We start from the raw sequence: 14,829 nt of genomic DNA, 5'->3' as shown, positions 1-14,829 counted from the left end.
AAATAGAAGAAGACTGGCACAGATGTTAGCTGAGTGACTATCTTCCTCAAGCAAAGAGGAAGACTGGAAACAAACGTTACCTCAGGGCCAATCTTCCTCACACACAAAAAAAGTTTACTAACATCACATTAGTGTATTCTGGAGATGGAAACAAAAACTCAGAAGACTTATTTTTTGTTCCTTTCTCTACCACAAACTTCTAGGAACCCTTAGTCATTTTAGGCAAGTTGCCTTAACCTTGAATATTGAATCCAGACTGTTCACAGCTGCTTTCAAGAACATCTGTGTATTCCCACCTGTACTTACCCATTTCTCCTGCCTTTTATCTCATCCATTTTATTGCTTTGTCTGTCAAGACCTGTCACTTTCACCACCTCCCCAGAAAAGATTTTGAAAATAAACTGATCTGAAACTATCACAGCTCACTTTTCCAATTCACTCACTTCTCCAAGAAAACTATCAGTGTTTAAATTCACAAGTTCTCCTTTCCACCATAAAACAAAGCTACCTGACTCAAGTTAGCAGCAACAATTTAACGAGACTGACAACTAAAACCTCATCAGCCCACAGCTGTACCCAGAATCAAGCGCACAGCCTGCAGTCTCAGGCCGAGGCTACCTACTCTCCATAAAAGGCTATCTTCTCCACCAGGAGGCCCTCCTCCTTTCAGGCCATCCCAGCAACTAGACTTACAGAACCATCTCCCTTCTGTTGTACTGATCTCTGTGAACTGTGCACCCCCCACTCTTTCTCCCAGATTTGACTGCTCTTACTAAACCCACTAAGTGTACATTTTATCACTCAAATCAGGACACTCTGAGAGTGAAAAACGGGTGTTACTGAGAATTATGCCAAGACAACAGGTGTGAACCACAAAGCCCTGTCCTTACAAAGTGGCTGAAGCGAGGTAAAGGGCAGTTCCTTGCAAAGAACCAATTTATGCTGGTTCTACACATCGTTCTTCCCTGGGAGACTGCCGGTTTGGGGAGTTGGCAAGGAGGACCAGAAAACCCCCAAACAAATTTTTTTGTTTTACATTGTAAATGTAAAATGTTTTACATTGTAGTGAAAAGTTTGTTCTAAATATATCAACTTCGAGTTTTGATAAGTGTTGTTTCTCTGGTGGGGGGAGAGACACAGTGATAAGCATACTGGAGGAGGGAGATGAAACGCAGGCCTGTCCCAGAGTACCAGAGGCTAGAGGTTGTTGAGAGGAAATACAACTTTGCGTGTCGTATTTTTGCCTAACTAGCCACCTGTGCCACTGAACAACTACATTCACACCACAACTGCAGCTTTCCACACATTACCTAAATCTGTTTAATCTTTCCTAATAGTTCAATGGATGATACCTCTGAAGCTCAGAAGAGATACACATTTGCCAGTGCACATGTTTCTGCTATACCAGGGGTTCTCAGACTTTTAAATTTCACAGACCGTGGTTCCCCAACCCCTAAAATTTAGGGACTGACATGTTATCTACTTTTTATTTCTGCCCAGGACATTAAAGAAAACAAATGTCATCACATTACTTAAAAAGTAATGGATATTTTAGCAAAAGAAAAGGAGAAGAAATATAATCTCAAAACTAAAGCCAATCCTTTAAATTGAGCAACTTTAATATCACAAAACTTGCCAGATGTTCTTATTCCTCTCATTTTACCTCAGCCAGTCCCACTGTCATCCCCATCCAACTTGGGGATGGATATGGAAACTGCTGGACCACTAATATCAGCTAATAGTTACTGAACACCACATGTGCTAGACACAGTCCTGAGCGTTTTACACGCGTCCTATCATTTAATCAGCAACAACCTCATGAGGCAAGTACTGTTATTATGCCCGTTTACAGGCAAAGCTGGAACATGAAGCGGTAAAATTTCTTCCCCAAGGTTATATGGCTAGTCATCAGTGAAGCCAATGAGCTGAACCACGGCCACCCCAGAAAATCAGTTCAATTCTTTCTCAAGACACAAGTTATGTCTCTGTTTCCCCAAGTGTGGGCTTGTTTTTTTTTTTCAAAAAAAAAACCTTGTTTTAGGTGGTTTACAAACACTATATGTGCCAGCATTTGATACTTACACATACATAAGAACTGTGCCCTTTTCAATTCTCTTTCAATTCTTCCTATTAAATGCAGAAGAAATTTCAGTTTGGTGGCAGGAAGCCTTTAGCACCTCTCCACCACTTGTTAAACTTCCTTCAGGGCCCTCTGCAAAACACAGTACCTAGCTAGAATTTAGTAACATTTTGTTTTCACTGTGGGTCTTTTTAAAGGTACTTTCTAGTTATGGCAAGTAATACTAGACTTCCATTTTTACTAGTGAAACTAAGCTTCCTTTTAAAATAATATTTCAATTTAAAAACAGCTGATTGTCCAAGAGATTTTCAAACTAAATAAAAGTAGAGGTAGTGCTCTGATCCACTAAAACCATGGTGGGGGTACACGCACCTGAAGCCTGGGGAACCTTGGGTAAACCATTACCAGGGCTGGGATCGGCACTTGACTGAAAGGCTGCGAAACTGACTCCCCTGGTTGGTCTCTCCACACAACTCTAAAACTGGCAGGGTTTCCCAACATGGGACCCGGCCCTGCCTACCACCACCCCTGCTCCACTCCCCTCTCCACCGTCTTATCCAATAAGAACAAGAAAAAAGAGGAGGAGCTATGTGCCAGCCTGTAGGAAAAAGTCACACTTCTCACACGACCTTGCCTCTCACCTCCTCATGTCACCTGTAGTTGCAGACTCCTTTAGTCATGGAGTTCTCTAGAACCCAGGGAAAGTGGATGAGGCTAAAGCTCAAAGAGCCCACTCTCCTTTAAATGCTAAGAACTTAAAACACCTGGGGGCTTCAAACAATTAAAAAGTAGTGATTTAATGATCCCCAGGTACCAGGCCCTGCCCTCCACTGAACAGTCAAAGTGGTTTTCAAGGATACTCTGACTAGGGAAATAAGACCACTAAACATGAAATGATTAATGAGATGCTAAGCACTATTTTGCCCTAAATTGTATCCAAGATAGTACTTGTAAGAAATAAACAAGTGAAATATAAGTAAAGCCCCCTACAACCACCAAAAACATTAAGTGATATTAAAAGGTACCAGTGCTTGCACTTCTAGGAATCTCTCTTATGGAAATGCCAAAACAAGAACACAAAGATGTATAAAAGAATGTTCAGTCAGTGGAGCCGTGTATACAATCATGAAAAACCAAAAACACGCATCAACGGGAAAAAACGCATAGGGAAATACACCCAAACTATGGAACACTTCTCAACCACCAAAGAATGAGGCAGATCTACAATTATGACATAGAAAGACAGTCATGACAATTAATTAAAAAAAGAAAGTTGAAGGACACACATATTACGACCACATTTCTGTTTCTTAGAAAATAAATAAAGGGGGGAGGGTACATATACCTGCATGACAAAAGTTTGGAAGCACGTTTACCTAGGGGAATGAGAGTGAATGGTGAAAACAGACGGACAGAGATTTTCGTATTTAACTTTACATACTTCTATACTGTTTGAAGTATGTATTCCTGTGAACAAGAATTCAGTCCAAAATTTAAATATCAATAATTACTAAATCACTAATACTGGATGGCACCATCTGAGCATTTTGAAGGACTTCAGGGATGAACTAGAAAACTATTGGTCAAAATGAGGAAAGGTCACCAAGGCAACTGCAAATGTGACCCTTAATCATAAGGACTTCAAACACTTGAGAATTATAAGAAAATTTTATTTCCATATTAGACAAGCTAGTGGAATAAAAAGTAAAGACTAGGACCATCAAAGAGGTATTTTGGGTTTTACTATTGTTAAGTATGGGGCTTATAAACAAGAAACTGGATAGATAAAGACAAACCAAAAGGCCCAAGCGTGTGGCTCCTAAGGATTACAAGAGCAGAAAGGAAGAAGCAAAGAATCTTCATGTTTACAGATGACACTAAAGACTTCCACAGTAATAATGTGCCAAGTTATTGGTGCCAAATTATAGGAAGATCTTGGGAATCTATGCGAATAGAAGAAAAAGTGGCAGATGAGTGTTAAAATGAGCATATGGCCTAAATCAGGCACATAAAACAACTTCTCAGCTGTCATTTATGACCCAGGAATAGGATCTCACAGTCACTGTAAATGGACCCCTGAGGACGTCAACCCAATACTGAGCTACAGATTAAAAGCAATGCAGTGTCCTGGGAGCCGTCAAGACAAGTGCTAAAAAGAGAAAGAGAGAGAGAGAAACCACTATCCTCTCCTCATGAAATTCTCATGCACCCGCTTCAACAAACATATACTTCTCCTGTCATTTGTGTCCTGCCCCTTCAACGACATACGGTACAGAAGTTAAACAAGATCAGAGGGTCTCAAATGCCAGCCCCTGGATCAATCCCAAACTGACTCTTTCAGAATCACCTAGGAATGGCTTTTTAAAAATACAGATTCCCAGGCCACACAGAGAGATTCTAATTCAGTGCCCCTGGAAGTCCTTCTAGGTGGTCCCCGATGCAAGGACCTGTTTAGGAAATCACTGGGCTCCTTCTCTCTCTAATCTACTCCCGGAGAGGATTTAAGAAAGCCTACAATAAAAAATAAACTCAAAAGAAAAGAAACCATGTGAGGAACTACCAAGAACAGATTAAGATGATTCCTATACTTGCACATTAAGTGGAAGTGGGAAAGATTTGCAAAAGACAATTAGAATGATCTAAAGGAAGAGGTTCTGGCCTCAAAGTGTGAAAAGCAGAGCTCAGAACCCTTTCAAGCCCCACACTCCCACCAGACTCCCCGAATCAAGAGCAAGGTCAGAATAAACTCTACCCACGAGCTAGAGGTTCCCCGAGTGCCCTCCTCATCCCCACCCTTCTCAAGTCAAGACCTGCTGCCCCAGGAGAATGTCAGCCTGCGTTCAGAAGTAGAGGTGAGACTTGTAAATAAAATTCACCAGTACCACGTTCTTCTGGGTCCCAAGCAAACAATCCCACTAGTCTATCCGGATACCGCTACTGAAGCCAAGAACCTCACTGGCTCACTTCTATCCACCCTCCATCCACTCCACTATCTGCTCACTTAGTCTAATTCACATTCTAACTCCCTGGTCTCCCACACTAGAAAACCATACTTCAACTAATCCACCTTCTCAAAAAAAAAACAAAAAAAAAACAAGGCAATGGGACAAACTTGTTTCATGAAGGATAAGTAGCAATTCAAAGTGAAGCCTACCATAAGGTATAAGATTTCTCAGCTTTGCTTCATACCTAAAAGACATGTAATATAAAGTTCCTTATAAAATCACAGCCTTTTGGGACTGCGAGGAGCTTAGAGACAATGAGCCTGCTTCATTCAAGAGAAGAGGAAAGAGTCTGAGAGGTGGAATATCTTACCCCACATCACCCAGATGGAGAACAGCCACATCTGGGCTAGAAGTTTTATCCCCTGAATCCTAGGCCAAAGATCCCTCTTCTCTGCCAGGTTGTTTCCCAGGGACAATGTTAATACATTAGATTTATTAACTTTAAGCAGATTCCCCAAATCTCAATTCCTCCTATTACACATAGGTTGGTGTTATAAGACCACCCCAAGAAGACTACTTCCCACATATAGAGAACTTAAAGCACCTCAAAATGTGTTAAGACGGAGAGAGAGGAGATGGTGCCTTAAGTCACTAGTCATAAGCATATAATGGAGAAAATGTGCCAAGCCCAGTTTATATTGGAGATTGAACATCTCAAAAACGACATCTGAAAATGTCACCTAAATTTTCATTAGGTTTATTTTCCCTGTAAGTTGCTTAACTTTCTAATTTTTAAAAGATGCCAAGAGAAACCACTGTTCTCCTTTTCCCTAAACATTAGAGCTAAGTGAGGAAAACAACATTAATTTATCATATTGAGTCTCACAGAAAATAAGTGAAGTCCCACAACACTCCATCTGCATCAAATGTTCACAACCTGCGATTCTGCATCAATTTCTGCTGTAAAAACAAAAAACATATGTCAGTCTCCCAAGAGAGGAAGTAGCAACAGAAACTGGGTGTGTACCCATCTCCCAACAAGAAATAAAGAGGAAAAGCTACATAAGCCCAGTGAGAGCTGAATCCCTTTACTTTACCACTTTATCAGGGCCTTGTCCCTGATAAGGCAAGGAATTTCCTACAGGATTTAGCTATACTACTCCTTGGAGAAACGAAATAAAATAAATCCAAAGACCAGATTCCAAAAGATACTACGGCACCCCCTGCTAGAGCCGCACCTGTCAGCTGGATAGGTAGCCCACACTGGTGAGTGAGTGCACAACAGGCCTTAGAACCTTCTGACCTGGATTCAAAAACCTGGCTTACAAATGGAACTAAAATTTTCACTTATTTCCCAAATTTCACTCTCCAAGTAAACCAGGGCACAGACTCACCAAATCATTTGCCCACTTATTACTAGACCTGATCACCACCCAGCCTCAGAAGTCTCCACTCATGTTAATAAGCCACCCTGCGCATGAGCTAGTTCCTTCCTGACTGCTAGTTTGAGCTCTGAAGCATGCTAGTTTGTTTCCCACCATCACTGCTGGCTAAAGCTTACTAGGTTAAAAGTGTTGCTAGGGGGCCAGCCCAATGGTGTAGCAGTTAAGTTCGCACGCTCCACTTCAGTGGCCTGGGGTTCGCTGGTCTGGATCCTGGGTGTGGACCTACACACTGCTCATCAAGCCATGCTGTGGGGGCATCTCACATAGAAGAACTAGAATGACTTACAACTAGGATATACAACTAGGTACTGGGGGCTTTGGGGAGAAAAAAGAGGGGAAAAAACATGTTGCCAGAGATCAGAGCAGCAGTAAATTCCATGCGGTAATAAAATGCTAACAGAAGTATTAACACTAACACATTCTAGATGCTATTTAACTCTCATTGAGCCTGCTCTTGGCATTTAACCTTTCATCCAGGTCCCCTCCATTGGAAGGTAGTCACTTTGGGAATAAACAGATAGGAATAAACAGATGGGCTGATAGGAAGTAAAAAAAAACCTTAGTCTTGGCCCTGTAAGAAAAATGAATATGACAGAGAGCAAGTATTTTTTTATCAGTCTCCCAGTGTTTATATCTATTCAGTGGACTTAATGTCAACTATTGATCTACCAGGGTACCAGAACAACCACCACCTCCACTGCCTGTCTGCCTTTTATCACAGTAAAACATATATACTAATAGCCCAGGTTAAACCCATAGCATTTATATGGAACACTGAACTTGAAGAAACTGAAGAGCTACAAAAAAAACACTGAAAATAATCATCAGTGGAGACCCTACGGCCTTTGCACTTGCTGTTCCCTCTGCCAGGAACACACTTCCCCTCTGGTTGGTTCTTTGATGTCCATTAGATCTCAGCACAAATACTCAGAGAAGCCTTTCCTAAACACCCTATCTAAAGGCGCCACCCCTTCCCTTACTCCCAACCACTCTGTCCCATTCCTCTACCTGAAATCACTCTTATATTACCATGCTTATTTCCTGTTTAGATGTTTACTGTCTGTCTCCTCCATGAATCATAAGGGCAAGAATCTGATCTACTTTTTTACCACTGTTTCTCCAATATCCAGACAAAGTTTAACACAGTAGATGATCAATACAATTTGTTAAGAAAGAAAGGAAATACGATTGCTCACCATTCTATAACATTAGTTAGCACAGGGCAGAAGCCACTTAGCATGGCTAGAGCCAGATGGCTGCTTCCGTTTCATACAGGAAAAATGACAGGAAGCCTTTAGGCTATAGTAAAAACTTAGTGCTCCTCTACTTATAACCTTGATGGAAAGCTACCATGCTCACCTTTTAGGAAGTGGGCAATTTTAAAACTAGAGGAAAAAGCCTTCCATCCTATTTTTTCGCAAACGGCCCTACTAAAATATTGTTGTTCAGCTGCCTTGTCCCTTTGACTAGTAGAATACGAGTACTTTAAGCAGCTAAAGAAAGGTGCTTTTCTTTCACAGTCTGCATGAGCTAAGTTCACAGAGGAAGGAGCAGCTCAACAGACTACTACTCTGTCGCCACTACACTCTGGAAAGGCACATTCTTCATACTTGTTAGTTCAGAAAGCTAAGAAACGCTTAGCTATAATGATCTAATTTACAGGTAGCATTTCCTACAAGCTGTACACGGGAGAAAGTTCTCCTAAGCTACTCACCAGGCAGTCTACACCCCACTTTACAACAACCTGGCAACACAATTCCCGTCAAAGGAGGAAATTATGGCCATTTCTTCCTTTTAGGTGCCTCTCCGCCTTAGTCACCTAGTTAGAATCATGGTTCTGAGCATAAAACCAAAGACTGGCAGAAGGATTCCTTCCCCTTTAGGCAATGAAATGGGGTAGGGTGAAATGGAAACTGGGATTTGGCATTGTCCTCCCTTGGCCTTCCACACCACAAGCAGGACAAAATATGCTGCTTCCATGGCTGCCTCTGATAAGCACAGAAGAGTCAAGAACTGTGGCAGATTCATTCTGCTGTTGTGAAAGAAGCCTGTGTGCCCCTGCTTAAAAAGACATGCAAACATACTGAGTTAGAGGGGAAAGCTGGAGTGAAAAGACATAGAAAAGGGCTCTCTCCCCAAAGCAGAAAGTAAATCAGATCAGTAAAGCCAGAGAAAATAGCCATCTCTAAGTAGCTGCTAAGTGGGGTGACTGAATTTTATACTAAGTACCTCAAGACTTCTCCCAACCTCCTCTATTTAACATATGCTGACAATATTCTGTTGCAGCTAACGAAAGTCTGGCAAATTATTCAAAGAAACCTGGAGTTAGAATCCTTGAGGGTTGTGAGAAAATAATATCTGATTTGACAGAGACATTTTCTTTTCCAGGTTATATTTTGTCTGCCCACACACTTGCCTGTCTCATCCCAACTCAGAAAATATAAATCCACCTTCGGTTTTTCCACCAATCTCACTGCCTTTTCAGTAAGAGAACAGCTCCAAAATGCTTGTGTCAACTTACTGCCCACTTCCTCTTAAACACATTCCAGAACCAACTCCGTCCCTTTGCTCCCACTCTCATTAGCAGACACAGCCTCTACCATCACCATCATTTTAAAAAACTAGTCAAACGCAAAGATTTACAACTTGATTCACAAGTTCTTTCTTCTTCAACCTTAAAAAAAGTAACAAGGACTTACTACGATTGCCAGGTAGGGACCAGAAGAAACTTGCACCTTCCATGGCCCTATAACTCATTCTTTTTGCCAAAAAAGAGGAAGGGCTACTCCCTTCACTGCAGCACACCTCAACCCTAGACCGTTTTAGACCTTCAGCTCAGCCTGAGTCCAGACAAATCTGGAGGGCTCACCCAGAAAAGACACCTCTGGTTATTCAGTGTTCCCATTTCTGCCCCTCTCTCAAAAGGCAGAAAAGCGGTGACTTACTGTTTTCCTATTCATCAAACAATTTCCTTGTCACTTTCCTCTGTCGTAGAGCTTCATTCTCGTTTGCAGAGTTCTTACGAATAGTTCCTAGTACCACTGGAAACAATTACTCTCCAGGAAAACACAACTTTGCTTAGCAGAAGAGCTTCACACAGAGCAATTTGCCAGAGGTCGATTTTTCATTCCAGACAAGGCTTCTGAGCTTGACACAAATCTGCCTGCAGTTCACCAGGCCTCCCTCCCCTAATCCCTGCCTGGAACTCACCCACCCTCTCCCAGCAGTTTGGTCACAGGAAAACAGCAGAAGCTACTCAATCACTGAATTTTAAAAGCCTCCTCCCAGACTTGAAGGTGTCTTCCACACCACACGCTTATGCACATAAACAACCGTAAGCACTAAATGAAATCACTTACCACAATAGCAGCTCCAGGACAAGACAAGGAGTAACATCTAATCTCTCCTCAACTCAATTACAGTCAGCTTCACTTTCCTGCAATTTTGCAGCCATGCATCACAGGCCCCACCCTCCACATTATAAACTCATGCCCTGGAGTCAGAGGCACACAGGCCTGGGTTCAAGTTCCAGCTCTGCCTCTTATTATCAACAAAAAGTGCCTGTCCTCAGGTAAACTTTATTCTTTCTAAACCTCAGTTTACACAACTGTAAAATGTAGCCAATAATCTTATCCCTTGTCAGGTATTATAAACGAGATAATATAAACAGAATACTCAGCATAAGATATGACCCTTAAGAAACAAGTGATTGTTGATATTCAGTATCCATGGGGGTAATCTGTGGGCAGGCATGGTCACCTCACAGAATCCAGATGCCCTGGAAGCCTCCAACATTGGTACAAGCAAAAATATGCTGAGCCTCATTCCACTCCTACCCCACAAACGAGAGGAGACTTTAAAAAAAGTTCAAGCCTTAGCAAAGGGAAAAACTCAAAAAGATCCACTCAGGCAACCCCACCATGAGACCACCAAGCAATGCTTTGTTCCTATGATAAACGCAAAGATCAGTGCAAATGAAAAAGCTAATGAAAGAGGAGCCACTTCAGGATAATCCTCTCATGGGTCAGGTCAATATTTCAAAGGGGAAAATATGCGGACCTTGGAAATTCCCTTCTCATTCAGTTTCTGATAAATTCTGAAGTTCCTTTTATGTGTAAATAAAGGGGGAAAGTAATATTGAAAACCCTAAGAATCTCAGCTGGCAGCAGAATATTACCTGAGAAATGAATACATGAGAATTAGGGAGGAAAAGAAAAATCGTGAAATCTAATTCACACACACACAAGCTGAAGAACATTTTAATCCTGTGAAAGACAATGAGCCAAGAAAACAGATGCTTTTTACACTTTTTACAATTGCAAAAATATGTGGAGCTTTGAGAGTGTCATAAAGGATATTTGCTGTTCCAGATGGAAAAGTCAGAATTGCAGTCTAAAATGAAACCTAGCAGTCTGTGGTCATCACAACCAGAAAACCTGGTAACAAACAAGAAATCTCAGGTTCCCAAGATTTGGGAGGGTTAGGGGGACAACAGACGGGACAAGTGATAAAGAGAGTGTACACTACAAAAGTATCATGGAGCTGGGGATAAATGTATTTAAATGAACTCTGCAGGGTTTTAAATAAAAAATGTAAGAATGTAGGGAGTGAGGGGATATAAAACCAGGCAGAATCTACAGTGTTAGAGCCGGGGACTGGGACTCAGAACACTTGAGCTCTGGCCCTGGCTCCAACCCAAACCACCACGTGACCTTAGGCAAGTCACTTGCCGGCTTCAAACCAGCAGTCTTCTTATCTGTAAGGGGTGGGGGAACAATAATGATCGCTAACATTCCTACCGGCCTAACATTTTAAGAGTCAAAAGGAAAGAAAGCACAAATATCAGGAGCCCTCAGAACTACAGACCTGAGACAAGAGGTAGAGGGAAAAAGACGGGAAATGAGGGCCAGAAAGTGAGAAAACTTGGAGTAAGTAACTCAGCGTCGGTGGAAACAGAAAAGCTTCAAGATGGCCAAGTACTCCTAGAGTTCCAGGGAAGAGCCGGCGTTAGGATCTCAAAAAACTGCAAAGTGCTCAGCAGATGTCAAAATGGACAGAAGGACGGGGGATGGGAGGACAGATATTAACGAGTTATCTCCGTTAATCAATCAGTAATCGATCTATCCTGATAAACAGCCAGGAGATCTGAGTGCCGCGACCACGGAAATCACTGTGACCCGATGCCAAGGTGTCCCGGAGGCAAAGTACCATCGGGAGTCCGTGTCGTGTTCCGTCTAGAGAACGGATTCCGAGAATGGGTGAAAAGTGAGGAAGGGGGCAGAGGAAAGGGGATCTGGGAGACCATGCAGGTTGGCGGGAGAGGAAGAGGAGCCAGCGCCAGACTCCCGCCCAGGGGCGGGCAGTGGGGTCACGTTCAGGGCCCCGCTCTCACCATCTTGACGATGCCCCGCTGCACGGTGGGCACCGCGGGTCCCCCGGAGGAGCCGCCGCTCTGCGCGGAGGAGGCCATGTGTAGAGACGGAAAGGCAGCGAGTAAGGCGGAGACCGGCTTAAAGATGTCAATGTGGTGTCGGTGTTGGTGAGAGGCCGCCGCGGCGAGCAGCAGGCGGGCGACCGGCTGCAGGCGATGGACGGGACGGACGCGCCGTGCGCTCACAGAAGCAGCAGCGGGACTGGGAGCAAAAGAGGAGACGCGATCTCCGCCGCCGCCACACGTTCTACTCGCCGCGCAAGCGTGCCAGAACGCCACCGCCCTCCGGCCAATTAGCGCCCAGAGCCCGCCGGACCTCAAGCCAATAGGCACCCTGTTCGCGGAGCTCCGCCCCTTGGTCCCAAAACGGGTGGCGAACTCCAGGAAGCGCTGAAAGAGCTGATTTGCGGTGACAGGCTAAGTATGGGGCGGGACTTCCGGGGCAGCCGTAGCAGGTAGTGTCGGGAGCTGTAGTGGGAAGGAAAGGACACGTCAGCATCTGGCTGCGGGGCGCAGGGGGCCATGGGAGCCCCGGGGGGCGGGGCCAGCCTCGCCCTCCGGCCTGGCCCCGCCCATCGCGCCCCGCCCTGTGGGCCGCGGGACTGCCCACGTGTGCCCCAGTTCCAGGAGGGCTTGCCCAGATTGGGAACGCACAGTCAACGAGGCCAAGACCCGGAGAGATCTCAGTACTGGCTGCACACCGACTTCCGACATTTTACCTCATATAGAAGTGTGTGGAGAACTTGGAAAAGTCTGAACGTCGTGAAACCTCCTACCGATCTTAGCCTTGACCCGGAACGCCGCCGCGCGCCCTCGCTGCCTATTTGTGTTGCCAGTGTGTACCGCTTGGAAGGCGCTCGATTAATGTTTATTGGTGGAAGGAATAAATCTGTTGTAAGGGGTGATGTGCAGGACAAGGAGAGAATGACCCTCTTTTTTGAGCTCTTCCCAGCTGCGCCAGGGAGGTTGGGGACAGTCTTGCTATATACTGCTCCTGGCCCGGGAGGAAGCAGCTCATTGACCAAGTGTGAAAAGCCTCCAACCGCCGGATCCCATCCCTTCACTTAGCAGTAGTCCCTTTTGAATAAAGAGATGGGAGGCAAGAGGTCTCAGAGCAAGGGCGTACAAATGTTTAAGTCAATGAGTAGAGACAACTAATATTCTTCGAGTGCCCACGATGTGGAACCAAGGACACATCTTGCTTTTATGCCATTTAACCTTAATCTTAAAACTTGGTTCTACACTGAGGGCACCATTTCACCGGTAGCTCTTTTGAGAAGAGGTTGCTTATTCTCTCACACTTCACATATCCCAGGGTCACGTTTTGGGATCAACACCTCCCTAGATCCCTAGTGCCCCTTCCATACCTTAACTTGTCACTCTCTTCAAAAATAAAAATCTTACGGAGGCTCATTCCGCCTGATTATACCACTCTTCCTCTCATTGAGATGGTTGTCTTCTCTGTCTGTCAACTGCCACCTGTCATTCGTTGAAACTGACCCCTAGTGTACACTCTTCTCCACCCAATGATCCTGAATGACTTCAACATTTATGAGCCTGACTGATTGAATACCCTCACCGCTCAGCTCCTTGACCTCATCTTCGGTGAACTTGACCTCTGCACCACTTTACCCACCCTCTTCGGGACAGATGAAGCATGCCAACTGCTCCATGGCTGAAACTGTAAACTCAACACACCTCATTCTCTGGTCAAAATCTCTTAAAAGGAATAACCCTCTCGCTCAGTTACTTCTCTAATACCTTGTGTTAGTTATCTATTGCTGCATAACGGTCTACCCCAACACTTAAGTATGAAAGCAATGAGCGCTTGCTATCTCAGTTTCTGTCAGGAATCAGGCATGGCTTAGCTGAGTGCCTTTGCCTCAAGGTCTCTCACAAGGCTGCAATCAAGGTGTCAATAGGAACTGTATTCTCATCTGAAGTTCCCTTATCTGACTATGGGAGGATCTGCTTCCAGGCTCACTGATGTAGTTGGCAGGATTTAGTTCCTCAGGAGTGTTGGACTGAGGGCCTCAGTTTCTTGTTCCTTGCTACGTGGATCTCTCCATAGGGCAGCTCACAACCATGGTAGCTGGTTTCCATCAGAGCAAGAAAGTGAGAGAGCAAGAGAGGACAAGCAAGCCAGAGTCTTTTTGAACCTAATCTCAGAAGTAACATCCCATCACTTCTGCCGTATTCTATTCATTAGAAGAGCCACTGGTTTCAGCCCACATTCAAGGGGAGAGGATTACACAAGGGCATAAATCATCAGGACGAGGTAGGCTCATTGGGGATCATCTCAGAGGCTGCCTATCACACACTGTTCTTTAACTTTAAGTAGAATTCAAAGTCCCTGAACCTCTGTATCCTCTTTTTATCAGCTTCCTTCTGTTTTCTCCTGGATCCTTGGTTAGACTCCATTTTTTCCCCTCTCCTACCAGTATCCTCGTCTCTAATCCCATTGTCTTCCATTGGACTCCCCTGTCGAAACTCCAACTCTAGATCTCTCTGCCTTCTCTAAACCTACCACTTTGCTAGAGAAAACATTAAAACGTGCAGGTTGGTGCCACAGTGAATTCATGGGCCCTCACATATTACCTGGAATTTCTTCTGTTTCCACAGTCACTTTGGTCTCCAACTTCATTGGGTCTGGTTTTTGTTATTGTTGTTGTTTAATTAAGACTTTATTTTTTTAGAGCAGTTTTAGGTTCACTGCAATATTGAGGGGAAGGTAAAGAGACTTCCCGTATCCTCCCTGCCCATACACATGCATGGCCTCCCCCGTTATCAACATTCGCCACCAAAGTGGTACACTTCTTGCAGTTGATGAACCTACATTGACACATCATAATTACCCAGAGCCCATAGTTTACATTAAGATTCACTCTTAGTACTCTCGCAACTCAACAACAAAACATCAAACAACCC

At 44.1% G+C, this 14,829-nt stretch overlaps 1 protein-coding gene across 1 annotated transcript in view; it reads right to left on the bottom strand.

Moving 5' to 3' along the window:
- The window catches only part of SND1 (staphylococcal nuclease and tudor domain containing 1), a 408,513-nt gene extending 396,140 nt beyond the window's left edge, over positions 1–12,373 (bottom strand). Inside the window, exon 1 of the mRNA XM_001502591.6 lies at positions 11,863–12,373. Within this exon, the coding sequence (XP_001502641.2) occupies positions 11,863–11,940 (78 nt within the window). The 5' untranslated portion in view covers positions 11,941–12,373. The remainder of the gene's footprint in view (positions 1–11,862) is intronic.
- Between the last annotated feature and the right edge of the window lie 2,456 nt (positions 12,374–14,829).

The sequence above is a fragment of the Equus caballus genome, chromosome 4, assembly GCF_041296265.1.
Source record: "Equus caballus isolate H_3958 breed thoroughbred chromosome 4, TB-T2T, whole genome shotgun sequence".
Taxonomy (NCBI): Eukaryota; Metazoa; Chordata; class Mammalia; order Perissodactyla; family Equidae; genus Equus; species Equus caballus.
Note: the sequence above shows the minus strand (reverse complement) of the source record. Positions and strands in the feature narration are given on the sequence as shown.